The following is a 16,661-nucleotide window of genomic DNA, read 5'->3' as shown; positions in this document are numbered from 1 at the left end:
TTTGACCAATGGCAACGCGAGGCCATCACAACCTAGTATATTATTATTCCTTCCATGGACTTATTATTTAATTTATATATATATATCATCATTGTATACACAAATACATATAATAACATTATCATTGACGCAAAGAATCTTTAGGAACCGGGCATCACGCAATTTATATCTACTGCCTCGACCTTTTTTTTTTTCTGTAACAAAGAAGGCCCAATATCTAGTACAATGAAAAATAAATCCTAAATAATTAATAAAAGAGTACAGGAAATCCAACTAGGTATCAAACCTACGACCTCTAGGTCAACAGGGGAGATCGTGCACTAAACCCTCTTTTGATAATGCCTCAACCTTTTTTCACTAAATTCCAGAATTATTTTCTAATATAAAATAATACTAACCGCACTTTTACAAAATATTAACAATCACTAAAGATAGAAGAAAAATGAAACATGTAAATCCGGGATCGAAAGCACGAACGTGAAACTAATATTACAGACTGATGAAAATCATCATCGTGAAGAGATGGACTTCAGATGGACAAGCGGAAAGTATCTTCCCGGCTGGACGTATAACATGAATAATAGTACCATCAAAGTTATACAAGCAGATAGAGGGAATCTTTTCCATAACCTTAGAACAATGGTCGATGCTGTCAACAATGGAGTGAAGTATTCCCTTCCAGCATTGTTACGCCAGCTATGTCTTAGGCATGACATTGACAACAGGGTCAGGAGCTTTGAAGAAACTAAGGTTTCATTGCTAAAACAGATAGTTGCCCACAATTATCCTGCTTTAGATCCATCGGCAAGGACCTGCGGCTGTAAGTTCCTTCGCAGAAAATCAGACAGTTTGGCTGTTGCAGCTCGGCCTCGGTCTAGACAGTGAAAATAGTCTTCCACTACAATAACGAAAAGAAAAAGGAACAAATGATGAAACTGCATGCAATGTAAAAAACAAATATATGAGAAAGTCTGCTATGTTTGACAGATAGGAAAGGAAAAAGTTTGGAGGAATCGTTACATAAAACTAGACCAATTTGTATACAATTTTTCTTCCAGTCTCATCTTGTCCAGAAAACACAAAATATCTTCCCCAAACAGAATTAGAGGGTGAAATTGAGCGAGAAATACCTGACATGGCACCGTGGGTCACGGACGTGACAATCCCATCTTCCATTCGTTCACCTTGTGCGTGTGACGATCCTTCTGGAAGGATCAACTTTATTGAGTTCGGGAAGACAAGGTAAGCAAATGCCTTCATTCCCTAGAGTCACATAGACACGATGAAATGCCAAATCATTAGTTACACTAACACGAAAGCTATCATTGATTTTTTATTATATTAACACATGGTCTAGAGGAGACTGCATTCACTGTAGGTTCAGATTAATGCGTTTCCCGGATGGGAAAACAAGGAAAAAGCAAGCTTTAGAGAAAAACTGAAACCTCTTCTTCTTGCTTAGTCGGGTCCAGTATAACATATCCGCTTGATGCCAGACAACAGCATATAGAGACTGCAAGGATCAGCAGAACAGATATCTGAGTTTCACATTCAGCATGGAACGATATATTGTTTCACATTCAGCATGGTAATGATATATTGGCAAGTGATTACCAGCCAGATGCTTCAGAGGAATCCCAGCATCAACGAGAGCAGCGCATGCTGCATTTATGGCACATGGGAGAAGCTTTAACAGGAAGGAGTTAACGATAACTTGTCCGATTTTGTTCCAAAGCATGACCGTATTGCGTAATAAACGGCTGAAGTTTCTATCCTAGTTTTTAAATTCTTTGACATTATTCAATTTTCTTTGCAGGTTGAATCTTCTCCTATTAAAGTGCCTGAAAGAACCTCTGTGAAAAACACACACTAAAACTGGCTCACAGAGCTGCAAGGATCTGAGTTCACCAAAGTTATTCCAAGAACTTACAAAAATTAAATTCCTGGTTTTAGCTTTTCCTTAAAAGTTCTAGCATCAATCCAAATATCAATGAAACAAACCAAGCTAATGAACATATGAGTGAAAGAGTTAAGCAAAGTGTTGTGGGACAGCAAGTGGAGACCATTTAATGCGTCAAATATGCAAAATGTAGCCGCAAAGGATACAGAACCATCATCTTGGACTACCTGCATGGAGAGTATGACTTTTTGTCACATAAAAATCTGCACCAGTAGCTTTCTCAATCCCCAAAAAAACAGAGGCTTGGACATAGTGGACAGAAATATATACCTGAATGATGATCGAAGTTGTAGTGTTAGGATTTATGGTCAAAATGCAAATGCTCTGCAAAGTCCTTTTCAGTATCATCTCATATTCCTTCTCCTGCTTTCCTGAAAGCAATGTCATTACTTAGGAAATATGAAGGAAACCCTCTATAAACTGCCCCAGCAGGTTGCATGTCCAGTTCAATTTGGAGCTCTGCTCCTTCATATAGTAATCAATGGATAAACTCGTTGACATAGTCAGGAAACCTAAAAGGAAGATGAATAATCAGATTCTGGCATGATAAAAAGACGGATTCTTACCACTTTGTCCAGTTTTGGGCTTCCAGATAACCTCAATGCAAGCTCTCTCGGGATTTTCATTTTTCTTCGTCCCAGCCTTTGGTCCATAAACTGCAGCCAGAACTTTCGTATCTCCTATTAATGCAGAAAATTGTCCACAAAGTAAATTCATCCAGAACGTGAACCCCATAAATAGTGCTTCAGAATTTCACAAAATAACATAAAAAGATTACAGCAACTCCTCCAACTCAGTTCAACCATGCCACACCCTAATCAGTGCCAGAGTCGGAGCTACCTTCTACACTCAAGCAGACTAAGCAAGCATAGTTACATAAATTTGCCGCAAAGTTACATAAATTTGCTGCAAAATTACATAAATTCGCTGCAAAATTACCAGACTTTAATCACCCAAAACACAGAGATGTAGCAAAAAGAGAAATGTCAATCTTTTTTGACGTGAATTACACGAGAAAGTTCAACAGAACAGTTGTAAGGTGTCCGGAAGCACGAAAACAAGACTAACGAGGAAAACCTTGAGACCAGCTAGCAGAACCGTGAGCTCGATTAAGAATGCCCCTGGAGCAGGCAAGAGGCCTCAACTGGTTGGGGCTGCGGCCATCAATCCTATCAATTTCCATCCTTCTTAGCAGCAATCGTCAGCAGAAACGGGAAGCGCGAGCAATCGTTGATCGATTGAGTTCAGAGGAGGAGGGAAATTGAAGGCGCGATTTGATAAATTAGGGTTTAGACGAAGGGGATCGTCAGGGTTTTAGCCGGTTGGACCCGGCGAGCCGAATTTGGGCCGTACATGGTCGTCTCCTGTCCGGTTCGAACCGAATTGATATTAAATTTTTAGGCAAGCATTTTCAATTTATGAAGTTCTTATCTAATATCAACTAAAAAATTTTCGGCAAAAGAAAAACTAAACTTTTATATTAGATCGCGGGGTGATAAGTTTGTTACGTAAATAGTATTCAACTCGATTAAGTTCAAGAGCCTTTCGAGCCAAATATTAGCAAGCTAGACTCAAGATCGCCTCAGCTTGATAAGATCAAATCGAATTCGAGTTTCTTGAATCAAAGTTTGAACTTTTTGCGAATGGCCTCAGCTTTTGCCCCTCTAGGCTTTGTTATAACCGAATTGCATCTCCCGTTTCCTCGAATTTACCCAATAATGCCACAAATTTACTTTTTTCTCAAGGAAACAAAGAGAATTTTATCATTATTTAAAATTCAACTACAAAATAAAATGTACAAGAGAAAAAATTACGAAAATATAAAATATCAGAGGGATCTTCTAGCGCAACCACAAGCAATAAAATTGCAGCAGATGGTAGATCACTTGTGAAGTAGACTTCTAGTAAATCTGAATTGGTTCAGAATTTCCATAAAGCATTTTTCCACTATTTTTCTAAGTAGAAGCACAGTATGTGAACAATTTAAATACTTAACTCGAATCAAATTTAGTAATAATTATAAGCATTTTTTCCTCGCTAGTATCTTTATAAAGTTGATAGCAAAAAATGCTTCTACATATTACTACACAACAATTATTAATAAGTTATTTTTATTCAGCTCCGATCCTTCTAAATTAATGCGGAAATCCTCAATTTTTTTCCGTAAAAGTAGAATTATTTTTTGGCAATTTTATTTTAATGCCTTCACGATCGAAGCACTACCGAACCGTAGTAACATAGAGCACCATTATAAAGTATTGATCACATAATTATTAATACTAGGACAAAGTCAAAGACTAATGTGCCCTGAATGATGGTGAATATATATACATATTGATTGAAAAAGGTGAGGCCCTATATGCAATATGGAAGGCAACATATGAATTTGTTTTCTCATATGTACGTATTATTACATTGAGAGGAGGATGCCATGCCCGTGGACCGTCACATGCAATGATGAACAAATTGCAGTTCGTGTGGAATCATGACATATGGGGCTCATGCAACGGCCATTGACGTCTGAAAGTGAAAAGTCATTAATTATTAGCAAATAATGACAAGGCTTTCTTTTATTTATTTTTTTGAAAGAATTACCTGTTTCGCAACAATGAGATACATACAATAATAATTTGTTATTAGGAAATTGAATTAAATTGGTTGAATTTATTTCGTCCGAAAACAGACGTCACCGTTTCAGCGACCAAAGGGGAAACGACATTTGGAGTTTGCGTTTTAATTGTGCTATATCCAATACAATTACCCATGAGTCGACGATTTTCGAGTCCTTCGTTCATATTTTCGAGTCAAGATCCTGTCCCACGCTCGTCCAGCGCGTGCATCAACTCGCAACAACCTTTTTTTTATTCCCTTGAATTTTTATTTTTTCATAAGTTATTTTCCTTGATGTTCAACCCGAAGTTTATATACGTCTCTGGTTTGTCTCGAAAACTGAGTCCAATTTTCTGGTTTCAAATGTTGAAAATCAAGTCATAATCATATTGCTTTTTTTTTTTTTCCTTTACTTTCATTTTTAACTTTTCGAAAAGAAAGAAAAAAATTATTGTTCACTTTTTCTTTTGTACGACATTTATGCTTTAAAAAAAAGGAGAATTTGATGTCATCGATCATATTCTATTATTGTCCTTTTAAATTGAGGTATTGTATGCAAGTGATTTTCTCACGGATACATTGCATGAATTGACTCGTAAAATGGCACACTTCAAGTACAATTAGGTGCTGACATCCTTCGACGAGAGATTGGGCAGGCTTTGTCCCTTTCCTCCTTGTTGATACTATGCCACCATGCACCATACGATGATTATGTCTCCTTTCTTTCCAAAAAAGAGAAGGAAAAAGAGGCACACTATTTTTATTTTATTTTCAATGAGCTTATCTTTATCTTTATATTATTTTATGAGAACCATCAACGGTCCACCGTCAATCAGACTGATTACACTCGTGTGTAGTTACTTTCAAAGATTGCACCTCAGGAGGAACTCACTAGTACTTCCAACTATTTTGAAATTATATTAATTTTCGTGAGGTGTAATATGCAATTGGCAGTTCTGCCAATAAGTAATATGGCAATAATTAAACAATTAACTGTACCTAAGTATTCTATCATCATAATTTATTTTCCTCTTTCCTAATTGATTTGGATGAGTCAAAGATTGGGCAGGGTAGGAAGAGGCAAAATGGTGGGGAGATTGACATTATCATTAGTCAGCCAACCATGTTCGAACTTGATTAGTCGGATCCATCGGACTTTCGGACACAAGACTGTATATTGAAATATATTCATTTTTCTAGAACATATAATAAGTGGTTTGTTCCTTTTTTATGGGCCAGATCAAGCACTTGTTTATTGTATCCCTTTTTAACCAATTTAATTAATTAGCCGATTTTTCAGGAGGAGTATATGTAACTTCTTTCATAATAAGACTGATCATAGAGAGACATTGTTTCCATTATAAGACAATTAATTAATTCTGCTAAATGATGGCCCACTCAATAAATATATAACACAGATAATTAAGTTGATGCAAATACATAAACTACACAAAAAAACAATTTTGGACAAAAATTTCGTCGAGCTCACTCTCCACGCGCGGGGGCCGCCGTGAACGAAGCGGACAGCGTAATGAAACCGGAAATCAAGGGGGTGGCAATGCCGTAATATCCCCCAAAACCTAGCCCATTTTCTCCAGCGCGCCTTTCAGCGCCTACGAATTTATTTATTGCCATGCCACCGAGCCGACTGCCACCACAACGCCGTAACGCATTATAAATCCGGTCCATGTCCCCAATAGATTCAGCTAGCGGAGGGTGGGCTCCACACCCATAGGCTGGGCTCATATGCACCGGGCGTACCTTAGATTCTCAAAATTCACCCCCCACTCTCTCCCTCTGTAGTAAGTACAGAACAGTAAGAAGAGGAGAAGAAACTGCAATGAGCAGAAATGAAGCTCGTCGATCGTCGTCTTCTTCCTCCTCCTCCTTCTTCTTCCCCCGTCCTGGCCACTGTCCTCGATCAGAAAACGTGAAGAATGGGAGCGTTCGGTGGCCGAGATAGCGACGGGAGCGAAAGGAATGTCGCACCAATCACATGCCTTATGTAGCATAACACCGCCGCTTTGAGCAAAGGAATCGAATCTCGTCTCACAGCTGGCAGATTTGACTTTTCCCTCCCTTTCTTCTTTCCCCCTTCCCCAGTGGCGTCAGATTCTTCCTCCTCGACTGGTTTTCGTCTCGCCTTTGCGTGTTTCACTTGACTAATCCCCTGCTCCGTCCGAAGAACTTTCATTCGGTATGAACAGCTGCTTCTTCTAATTTCTTCCGAAACCTCGACATGGGTGCTTGACTAGAAGCACTTGCAATTTGATGATTATGCGTTACTGGGTCATCATCTTTTAGCAGCAGAGCATCTCTAATTCTGCTTTATCTTAGCCTGAATTTCGTTTTCGGTGTTTCGGTCCGAGTCTGTGTCGGCAAGTACGAGAAACGAATGCCCTGATGAGAACTGAGAAGTTCGTTAGAAATGAAATTAGTGGTTCATAACTTTATATTATGATAGCATGTGATTTCTGATTTCAAATTTATTGCCTTTGGGACTTTAGAAACATGCAGGGTGGTCGGTGACGATCTCTACGTTTGGAAGATTCGGAGAGCGGTCCTATGACTGATCTCTTCGATGGATCATAAATATCAATCGATATTTAAGGTGGAGACGAGGAAGCTGCTATGGCTCCTGGCGATGTCTCTTGCCGTGGTTCTGTTGGTTCAGTTTATCGAACTCCCTCACGGGAATGTCCTGTCTCTCTTGTTTTCTGCGAGCAGGGCTCCGTTCGGGGGAGATAGGGTTGCTTTGAACATAGGAGAGTCGTTGACATCCGCAGCTGGGGTGCTAGATAATGCAACCCTTACTAGTGACCTGAACTCCACTAGTGTTCCCTCCGTTGAGGAAATGTCCGTCGATAGGCATTACTTTGAAGGAAACGGCTCAGTCATGAGTAATGAAACATTATCGGAAAGTGGTACGGGCTCCGACTTGTCTTCTGAAGCGGACGACTACAGCATAGAGAATTTTACATTGGCACATGAAATTGTAACGGTTGATAAAGTCAATCAGTCTAGTGGTGCATATGCAACAGAGGAAGATGAGGTACCTGATGCAATGCTCAATCCTTCGCAGAGTATTGATACTTTTGATAGTAATTCCTCATCGAGCAAGGAGAACAGTCATTTGCCATCGGAACACAGGGATAGCAAAACAAACGACTCCCCTTCCATCGTGCATAGATTAACGCCGACTAGTTCACCACAAAATTTAACTTCATTAACGACTGTTGACAGCAATACAGCGAGTCATCTTGTATCTCCGGTTTTTAACACATCTACCGTGGGGAAGGAACCAGCATCAGATTCACTGAAAGATGAGAACCTACGAGGAGATCTGTCTCATTCTGCTGAACGCTCTGGCTCAGGTGCCACACGCAGGGAAGAGAGGCCTCAGACACCAACACCAGCTGTTATTACAATATCAGAGATGAACCGGTTATTAGATGAGAGCCGTTGGGCTTATCGCTCAATGGTAGGTGTAGAGCTTCAAATATTCTGGTACCCTTGCTATATGGTTATGAATATGAAGGGCATTTTGCTTACCATACTTCTCTTTTGTATTATTTTGCCAGAAACCGCGGTGGTCTTCGGCAGCTGACCAAGAATTAGTGAGGGCAAAACTGAAGATTTTGAGTGCTCCGATTGTAACGGATGATCCAGCCCTATATGCCCCTCTTTATCGGAATGTTTCCATATTCAAAAGGTAAAGTTATGACCTTGAGGTTTCGCTCTCTGCCTACTTTTTCCCGGTGAAGATAGCTCTAGTATATAAAACAATGGTCTTACATATGCATGTATATGTCTTTTTGTGACGTTGTCCTCTATCCGTCAAATAAGTACTGGTAATTCGGAATTCCTTCATTTATTTTTTTACTGAGTGTGGCAAGTTGTCAAAACTTCAGGAGCTATGAGCTAATGGAAAAAATGCTCAGGGTATACGTTTACAAAGAAGGAGAAAAGCCCGTTCTTCATCAGCCAGTTCTTAAAGGTATATATGCTTCCGAGGGATGGTTCATGAAGCAGATGAAAGCAAGCAAAAGATTCGTCACCAAAGATGCCAGGAAAGCCCACCTCTTTTACTTACCCTTCAGCTCTCGGATGCTCGAAGAAGCACTTTATGTCCCTGGATCCCACAACCATAGGAATCTCATACAATTCCTCAAGAACTACTTGGATCTGATTGGGGCAAAATACCCTTTCTGGAACCGGACTGGGGGGGCGGATCATTTTCTAGTCGCTTGCCATGATTGGGTACCCACTTTTATTCTGCTATCTGTTATATCTACCATCTAGACAATTCATTTACCTTTCAGAAATTGGATTCCTGCTCAATCTGTTCCTTTTGATGCTCATATTTTGTAGAACCTAAACCGGACATTAACTAGATTAAGTTCACTCGTCATAATTTTGCTTCCTCAGGCCCCAGCAGAGACAAGGCGAATAATGGCGCGGTGCATAAGGGCCCTCTGCAACTCCGATGTCAAAGAAGGTTTCGTCTTCGGCAAAGATGTCTCTCTCCCTGAAACATTCATCCGCAATCCTCAGAGACCTCTCCGTGAACTTGGAGGCAAGCCTCCTTCCAAGAGATCCATCCTCACCTTCTTCGCGGGTAACATGCACGGATACCTTAGGCCCCTTCTGCTACAACACTGGGGCAATAACAGAGACCCCAACATGAGAATTTTCGGCCAATTGCCCAAAGTTAAAGGAACAATGAACTATGCCCAGCATATGAAAAGCAGCAAGTACTGTATCTGTGCAAAGGGTTACGAAGTTAACAGCCCTCGGGTTGTGGAGGCTATCTTCTATGAATGCATCCCCGTGATTATTTCTGACAACTTCATACCTCCGTTCTTTGAGATGCTCAACTGGGAGTCCTTCGCAGTTTTTGTGCTGGAGAAGGATATCCCGAACCTGAAGAAGATACTGCTCTCCATCCCCGAGAAGAGGTACCGCGAGATGCATATGAGGGTAAAGAAGGTGCAGCAGCATTTTCTTTGGCACCCGAGGCCCGTGAAGTACGACATATTTCATATGATCCTCCACTCTGTTTGGTACAATAGAGTGCTTCACATAAATCCTAGGTAGTCATACCGACGAAGAATATTTCTAGAGCTCGCATTTCGGGAGATGGCATCGAAGGAAATTGAATTTGTGCGGGGAGAGAGGTTTATGTAAAGCTTGCAAATGTTTGGGGAAGAGTTGAAAGTTTGATTCAGTAACTTAGGAGGTTCTTTTGTTGTACATAAGTTGAGGAATGTACACAAATTTGATTTTTTCTTTCTTTTTTCTTCTCTTTGGCATTTGATTGTGTCCATAGAATACATTCACAGAATAATAAAGGGTGAGGTTCATAGCTGCTTCGACATTTCAAAATTCGGTCTTGACGAAGTTCAGGTTCGAATTGTCTAACGACGACTTCTTCTTAATATAGAATTTCTTCAGGAACTCCTCACATTTTTCGAATGCCTCTTGAGACCAATCTTCCATCCATTCACTTTGAATGATCCCCGTTTGTCGACTATGAATTACTCGATGCACTCGGGACACTCATCCCCGATCCAATCAAGAAAGCAAGAGACGCTGTCACTGAAAGCACGTGACAAGGGGGCAATTTGAAACATGACGTAAACTAGGAGGGGTAACTTGCAATTTACGCCGCCAACAAACAGTAACCGGCAGCTCACTTTTTCACCACTGCCGATTCCGACAGCTTCTTCACGTGCTGAAGCAACCGGGAAACAACCAATTTAACGACATCAACTCGTCCGATGTAAATATGAAAAAACATCAATTTCCGCAAAATATTTATTCTCCACAAAAATTTAAAAAAAAAAGAAAAAAAGGTTAAAAACCTCTATTGCCCATTACATCCCGATTCGATTCCTCATCCTTTTATCCAATTTTTCCGGCTGAGCTCCGGCCTTTCTCGTTTTTTCCGCCGGCGGCAGATTGGAACAGGGAGGTAGCTCCTTTCCTCCAGAGATCTCAATAACTTAAGTCACCGGAGGCTATTGATTGACAGATCCGGCTGCAGCCGACAGACAGCTGATGGCGGCTGCGGAGAGCAGAGTCAGTGCTGTGAAGGTGAAGCCGAGTACTCAAGACGGGCTGCCGTCGAAGGTCAATTTGGTGGTGAAGAAGAAGACTGATGGCTCAGCAAAGCAAACTGTCACCGCTGTCGTAAAATCCGAGGTACCATTTTGTGTTATTCATTGCAAATTGTCGCAGATTTTGAGGTGATGTGACTGCTGTTTTGATTTGGTTCGCTTGAGCAGTCCATTTTGGGAATTTGCGCTGATTTTTCGATTCTGATTGCCCCAGTTGGGTGTGCTTGGTGATGAATTGGCGAATGAGCATAACTCTGCGTGTGTTCTAAGACAATCTGAGCTGCCCATTTGCGAAATTGATGATCTTTTTTCTTTTTGAAACTTAGATTGGAGCAATTATCTGTCCTTTGAATCATAGGACAAGGTTGCTGCTGGTTTGGTGCTGGCAATGTTCTGAACTGATTTGAGCTCAAGTCTCTGTCAATAGTCAAGTTAGATTAGCCATCTCGTGTTTAATTGCTTATCGGGAAAATTGAAGTTGTTCGGAATCTGAAATATTGCTGTTTCGCTTCTGAGTTAGCTTAAGAATTCTGTGTCAGCCCTGGTGAAATTCTTGAAAGAATTGAACTTTCTGGGTTATGTTCACTTGCTCATCCGATGAAGCTGGGGGCTACTGTTTCAAAAGCGACGGGTGAATCATTGCAGATAGATTAAAATACATTTTTGCTAACTGCCCAGAACCTCAGCTCTGTCTTTATACCAATACGATCTTCTTGGATTACGTTATTTGGATTACGATCTTCTTGAAATCGATTGGAGATTTCAAGTAACTGACCTTCAAACATGGTTATTTGCATCTGAGTTCACATAAACTTTGTGCATGGTGTCTCACATAAATGTGTGTTTGGTTTTTGAGTTGAGAATTTAACTCAACTCAACTCAATTTTGGAGAATAAGAAAGACAAAAAATAATTATTACAAATGTTGAAAAATATATGGATATGTGAGAATATATATATGTATGTATATATAGATGTAAAGTAGATAGAGAATTTATTATTAAAAAGTTGATTATAAAAATAGTTAAAAAAATATGAGTAAGATATTGTTATTAAAAGAAAGAAAAAGATAAAACAGTAATGATTGTAATATTGAATTTGTGAAAGATTAAAGTTGAGTTATGTAGAGTAAAATTTTTATTCTAAAACAGAACAAGAACCATTCTAAAATGTATGCATTTTAATGCTTGGATTTTGCGGTCGCTCTTGATGAGTAAAATTCTTGAACATGGTAATTTGGTGTCTCCGAATTAGCTTCAAAAGAAATAAATGAAGTTATGCAATAGAGATGTGTCCATGTTTCTATTTGCTCATAAGATGGAATTGAACTCTGCTGATTGGATATCTGAACGTCATTCTGCATTTGAAGAGGCTTCAGTTTAGATAGATGAAACTTGTTTGTATTAGTTTTTCCCTTAATAGACAGGAGATGTTGTGCTGTCTTTAACCGTTATCATGAGCTGTGGTCATTGGCCATTTGCAATTCATGCTACCTCCCCAATATTGAGAAATTATTGGCGAGCCCTTCCACTACTACAATCACATTATATCAGAGCACCATCCGTCAATGTAACTGCATCATGAACCTATTCTGGTGGGTTGACCAAACTCGGGGCTTCCGCACACGTGCTATGCAGAAAGGGCATAGTGGTACATATGCACAAGGTCTACTTCGTGTGTTATTTTTTTTCCATGACATCCATAACATTTGATGATAAAATTTGAAGACTAAATCAAAGGCAACAGCAAGTTCATCCAAGAGTACAACAAAGACCGTAACTACAAAAGTGAGAGAGAAGAAGGTGTTCAGTTTGGCCGGCCAGAAATACGATCCCCCTGAAGAGGTTTTTCTTCTTCATCCTTTGTTTTTTTCCTCTCTCTTTGGGGAACTATCAAGTCTTCTCTTCTCTGCTTATGAAGATGCTTATATGTTAGTGAGATGGCGATTCATTTAATTGTTTTGTACTTTCAGAGGGAACCCTTGAGGATATTCTACGAGTCGCTTTCAAAACAAATTCCTACAAGTGAAATGGCAGAATTCTGGTGAGCATCTTCGATCTTGTATTGTAGGAACCTGAAGCAGTTTTCTTTCTTTAAAGTGAAAAAACGAATTTAAATTCTTTTCGCCAGTTCTTTCAGAAAACAAGGAGAAATTTTCATGCTTTAACGAATTAAAAACATTGAAGCACGATCCAACAATTACTGTATTATCTTTTGTGTGTTTCCAGATGAGGAAAATGGAAACTACTTTTGCATTTTTCAAGAATAGGAAATGGGAAACCAGTTTCAGCGTTTCTGGCAATTTTTTTGCCTTATCTTTTGTATGTCAATGCGATCACTTTTAGTTGTATTTTGGCTCTCTGAGCGTGCTGTTCCAGAATCTTGTGAATGGATGGAGAGATCCGAGATTTTATCGCTCTCTTTGAACTTATAAATCCAAAGCTTCCTAATTGATTGTTTAGATATTGCCTAAATGAATAGAGATGAAATTTTTTTTATGTTGTTTTGTCGATACAGGATGATGGAACATGGTTTATTGTCCTCGGAACGAGCGAAAAAGGCTTATGAGAAGAAACTGAGGAAGCAAAAGCAAATGAGGTTGGGGACTCCCATTAAGTCCTCAACTTCATCAATAAAACCCGAGAGTTCTTCGCAGCGATTACAGCAACAGTCTTCGAAGAATGGTGATATAAAGGCAAAGAAGAGAATCATCAATGAGAGTGATGACGACGACTTCATCCTAAGTTCCAAGAAACGGAAAGTTTAAGGTATTAACACAAGCTACCGGAAAGAAAAAAGGGTAATAATGAAAAAATATGATACATAAGATGATGTAATTGCAGGAATCGGTTCTTATAGAAATGACATTCGACCGAGAAAGAAAGCAAGTCTCCTGAAACTCTTCGAGAAGGTGACAGAGGAAAGACATTGTTTTTCTTCATCAAATTGAGAGCAATAAAGAGACATAAGAAACCTTTGCCTTGCTTATAGGATGATTAACATGCCTTGTTCTGCTGTTATGGAATAATACATGGGCCCTCCATGAATCGTATATTCGGGCATCTGTTGTCTGATAGCTGCTCCTCGATGAGAGGGCTTGGCTAGCTCGGTCCTTGCGAAGATTCTAATGCAAAAGTCTGAAAATACCGCAATCTCTAGCTAAGAAAACAAGGGTGAACTTGTGGCGTTCGTTTGGCTAGATCAGTCGCGCACAATCCGAGAATGCGAGAGAACTTCCGAATGGCTTTTCAGTTCTCTCTCTGAGCATCTCCTGCCAACACTTCTGATGAGTCAGGCCCCCGATGTCACAGTTCTGAAGTCACAGTCCGAGCATGAGACTGGACGTGCTGGTCGAGTTTCGCCCATGAGCCATTCAATGAGGGAGTCCCCACATCATGTCCACCTCTGGCAAATGTCATCACATGGACATAACACCATACTACCATAGCATTGGCGTCAGTTCATTACTGATGGCATCTTATGTGGCAAAATTGCATTCAAAGAGGGGGGGAAGAAACATATTATATCATTCCATCAGTCCATGATATCCTCTTCTCTGAGACAGCATTATGAATCCTCAAAAATCAAAATAAATAAATAAATAAACATTAGGAAGATTAATGTTTGCTGACGAGAAATATCAATAACATTGCAGGGGATGGTGCCACATGACATTAGTTAAATGGATGAACACACAGAAGAAACCACAAAAATTCATTGAATAGTGGTTTAGACTATATGTTGGAAGCATAGATTCATCCTCTATGTATGGACAACTATTAAGGACCAGAAAATTGGCCCGACTCGTTTAGCCCGCCGTCTTAGGCTCACATTGATTCTCCAAATTGGGTAACTAAATCTTATTAAGTATATTTCCTTACCTATGTTTCCTAATATCTCTCATATTATCCCTTGAATATGCTGCTAATATATATCTTATATCTTAAACGAGATATTTCCCCTCTCTAATCCTATATTAGGCTAGTATATTTACTTGTTATATGCGGTCATCTATATGATACAGATTACAATATACTAATGGAGATTTCCTACAATTTCTATAAATATCTCTCCAGGTACCTGTAAACCTAGGTTCAATTCTTCTACCTTTGTTCGATACATTCTCATTTAAGCATCGGAGAGATAAATTGGGATTTCCTCCCGTTCTTCTACCATTTGCAGGTCACTCGAGACTTGTGATCGTCCGAAAACCGAGATCCTAACAACAGCCATGTGGTATGTATATGATCAGAAACCACAGTTTAATGAGGCCAACTAGGATTTGCTTGGTTTCATGAAATGACTCCTAAGTTCGAAATCGAAGAAACTACCTATCTCCTGATGCTTAAGTCAATATATCAGAATTGGTTCGAACCATCTGCAGAACTTGCTTCCATCGGATGTCATTTCCTTATAGCGTGAAACTTTTAAGTACCTAAGGTTTTAATTGATTCTCATAGTGACCGTGAATCGGAAAGGTGGTGCTTTCATCCCGGTGTTAATATAGGTTAAATCAAATTTGGAAGAAGATAAAACAGTGACAGGCCCGTGATTGGATATCATAAGAGTTTCTCTAGTGTCGAAGTTCACCAAAAACATCAAAGCGGGCGGGACAGCTAGAACTAGTAGATGACATTAGCTAGCAAGAATTTACACAGCAATCTTAACAATGAGAGAATGAGATAGACTGATTATAAGGGAGGTCCATTGCCTGGTATAAGAATAGGGAGAGAGTGAAATAAAGGGGTATGTGTTGAGACTTCTCCGTTCTAAGTCGGCAAGAGGTGCATTAAACCACGAGATATTAGAGGCAAGGGAGACAGAGACAGTTGCAAACGTTGGATGTGAGTCACCAACAACAATATTTCTTCATGTGGGTCAATTCAGATGTATTTAAAGCGGCTGGGGCATGGCTATGTATGAACGTGCATAAAACCTGAGAATTGCATTGATTCGGGGGAAATTTACATACAAAGAGAGAGACTTATGTGTCAGTCAAAGATGAATACACATAATGGATAGGGAAGAGCGTTGCAGGATTTTTATGCAGGTTTGACACATTTCTAAATGGCTGCAGCTTAGGCTATTCTGATGACAGTCATATTTATTTCATTTCATCCACCTGCGCGCGTTTGAAGAATTTGAAGGATTTGACACAAGTTAGGTAAACAGTAAATTACTGAGCCTCACGCTTCATGATCGTGGCAAGTCTATAGCCGAGCATTTCGTTGGTAACAATTAATTCACCCCAGTTGAAAGATCAAGACCGTAGACCAATACATATTGACGAGCCTTCCATGATCGATAATATACCTGACCAGAGAAAGAATATACAAGGTATTGTTACTCACTATCTGTTGTAATAACCGCTCATTATGCAAAAAATAAAAAATATATTAAAGTCAAGTAATTCACTTTAAAAAGTACAAGTATTTTTCTTGAGTGCACTATGCGTTCGCTTTTCGTCCCAATGTGTGTAGACTAACTCCTGGAGTTTAAGTGAGGATATGTATGTCGATAAGATTTGATCGAAGATATATACTGCTAATTATATGATCTGTGTTCTTATGTTTTTGTTAGTTTGTGATATATCCATGTAGTTGTGACCAAATATTTTTCGGTGGCTAAAAGAACAGAGATTCAATGCAACTGCTACCAAAACTCAATATATGTATTCTTATTTCTTAAGTAAGTAGTTGTGTCAGTTTTTTTTTTCTCTCTCTCTCTCTCTTCCAACCCAATCCCTGAGGAATCACTTTACTTCCCGTCGTAACATATTAAACAAAATTTGAACTCAATATCTTAAGTAGAGGAGTAAACTCCCTTATCATCTGATTGAGTACTTCTGATTAGGAGGGCCAGGGGCTCCCTTTGTCAAGAGTCACAACTTATAATCATTTCACATATCGTCATCTCGTGCAGTTTGTACGGCAGTCACTCTTCGAGTGTATATATAATAGAAGCGGGATTTTC

At 39.5% G+C, this 16,661-nt stretch overlaps 3 protein-coding genes across 6 annotated transcripts; 2 read left to right on the top strand and 1 right to left on the bottom strand.

Moving 5' to 3' along the window:
- Positions 1-362: 362 nt before the first annotated feature.
- On the bottom strand, positions 363-3,262 carry LOC116215849 (exosome complex exonuclease RRP46 homolog). Of its 2 annotated transcripts, none has more exons than XM_031551635.1 (8): positions 3,029-3,262; positions 2,527-2,640; positions 2,231-2,331; positions 2,107-2,127; positions 1,615-1,687; positions 1,446-1,513; positions 1,131-1,263; positions 363-898 (listed from the first exon to the last, which is right to left on the bottom strand). In XM_031551635.1, the coding sequence occupies exons 1-8, from the start codon at positions 3,141-3,143 to the stop codon at positions 783-785; spliced, it is 741 nt and encodes a 246-aa protein (XP_031407495.1). In that variant the 5' UTR covers positions 3,144-3,262; the 3' UTR covers positions 363-782. The 2 variants fall into 2 exon arrangements, with proteins under 2 accessions (XP_031407495.1, XP_031407497.1); XM_031551637.1 differs by having other exon boundaries at positions 3,038-3,259.
- A 2,994-nt stretch (positions 3,263-6,256) lies between these two features.
- Positions 6,257-9,947, top strand: LOC116188180 (probable glycosyltransferase At5g03795). 3 transcript variants are annotated; one of them, XM_031517369.1, is made up of 5 exons: positions 6,257-6,767; positions 7,078-8,051; positions 8,152-8,282; positions 8,512-8,830; positions 8,999-9,947. In XM_031517369.1, the coding sequence occupies exons 2-5, from the start codon at positions 7,152-7,154 to the stop codon at positions 9,665-9,667; spliced, it is 2,019 nt and encodes a 672-aa protein (XP_031373229.1). In that variant the 5' UTR covers positions 6,257-6,767; positions 7,078-7,151; the 3' UTR covers positions 9,668-9,947. The 3 variants fall into 3 exon arrangements, with proteins under 3 accessions (XP_031373229.1, XP_031373228.1, XP_031373227.1); XM_031517367.1 differs by having other exon boundaries at positions 6,260-6,767; positions 8,482-8,830; XM_031517368.1 differs by having other exon boundaries at positions 6,259-8,051; positions 8,482-8,830.
- Positions 9,948-10,398: 451 nt separating this feature from the next.
- On the top strand, positions 10,399-13,688 carry LOC116188477. The gene is made up of 4 exons (XM_031517861.1): positions 10,399-10,774; positions 12,416-12,532; positions 12,661-12,731; positions 13,206-13,688. Exons 1-4 carry the CDS (start codon positions 10,631-10,633, stop codon positions 13,453-13,455), a joined length of 582 nt encoding a protein of 193 aa, XP_031373721.1. The 5' UTR covers positions 10,399-10,630; the 3' UTR covers positions 13,456-13,688.
- Positions 13,689-16,661: the final 2,973 nt, after the last annotated feature.

The sequence above is a fragment of the Punica granatum genome, chromosome 8, assembly GCF_007655135.1.
Source record: "Punica granatum isolate Tunisia-2019 chromosome 8, ASM765513v2, whole genome shotgun sequence".
Lineage (NCBI taxonomy): Eukaryota > Viridiplantae > Streptophyta > Magnoliopsida > Myrtales > Lythraceae > Punica > Punica granatum.
The sequence above is the reverse complement of the archived record's forward strand: the minus strand, read 5'-3'. Positions and strand labels throughout refer to the sequence as shown.

Bases quoted from the DNA above. Each gene is read 5' to 3' on its own strand.
- LOC116188477 (XM_031517861.1), top strand. From the start codon at position 10,631: ATGGCGGCTGCGGAGAGCAGAGTCAGTGCTGTGAAGGTGAAGCCGAGT. The intron at 10,775-12,415 runs GTACCATTTTGT...TAAAATTTGAAG, and splicing joins CCGCTGTCGTAAAATCCGAG to ACTAAATCAAAGGCAACAGC. The intron at 12,732-13,205 runs GTGAGCATCTTC...TTGTCGATACAG, and splicing joins AGTGAAATGGCAGAATTCTG to GATGATGGAACATGGTTTAT.
- LOC116188180 (XM_031517368.1), top strand. From the start codon at position 7,152: ATGGATCATAAATATCAATCGATATTTAAGGTGGAGACGAGGAAGCTG. The intron at 8,052-8,151 runs GTAGGTGTAGAG...TTATTTTGCCAG, and splicing joins GTTGGGCTTATCGCTCAATG to AAACCGCGGTGGTCTTCGGC. The intron at 8,283-8,481 runs GTAAAGTTATGA...TCAAAACTTCAG, and splicing joins AATGTTTCCATATTCAAAAG to GAGCTATGAGCTAATGGAAA.
- LOC116215849 (XM_031551635.1), bottom strand. From the start codon at position 3,143: ATGGAAATTGATAGGATTGATGGCCGCAGCCCCAACCAGTTGAGGCCT. The intron at 2,641-3,028 runs GTTAGTCTTGTT...CTGCATTAATAG, and splicing joins CTGGTCTCAAGGTTTTCCTC to GAGATACGAAAGTTCTGGCT. The intron at 899-1,130 runs GTATTTCTCGCT...TCGTTATTGTAG, and splicing joins GACCCACGGTGCCATGTCAG to TGGAAGACTATTTTCACTGT.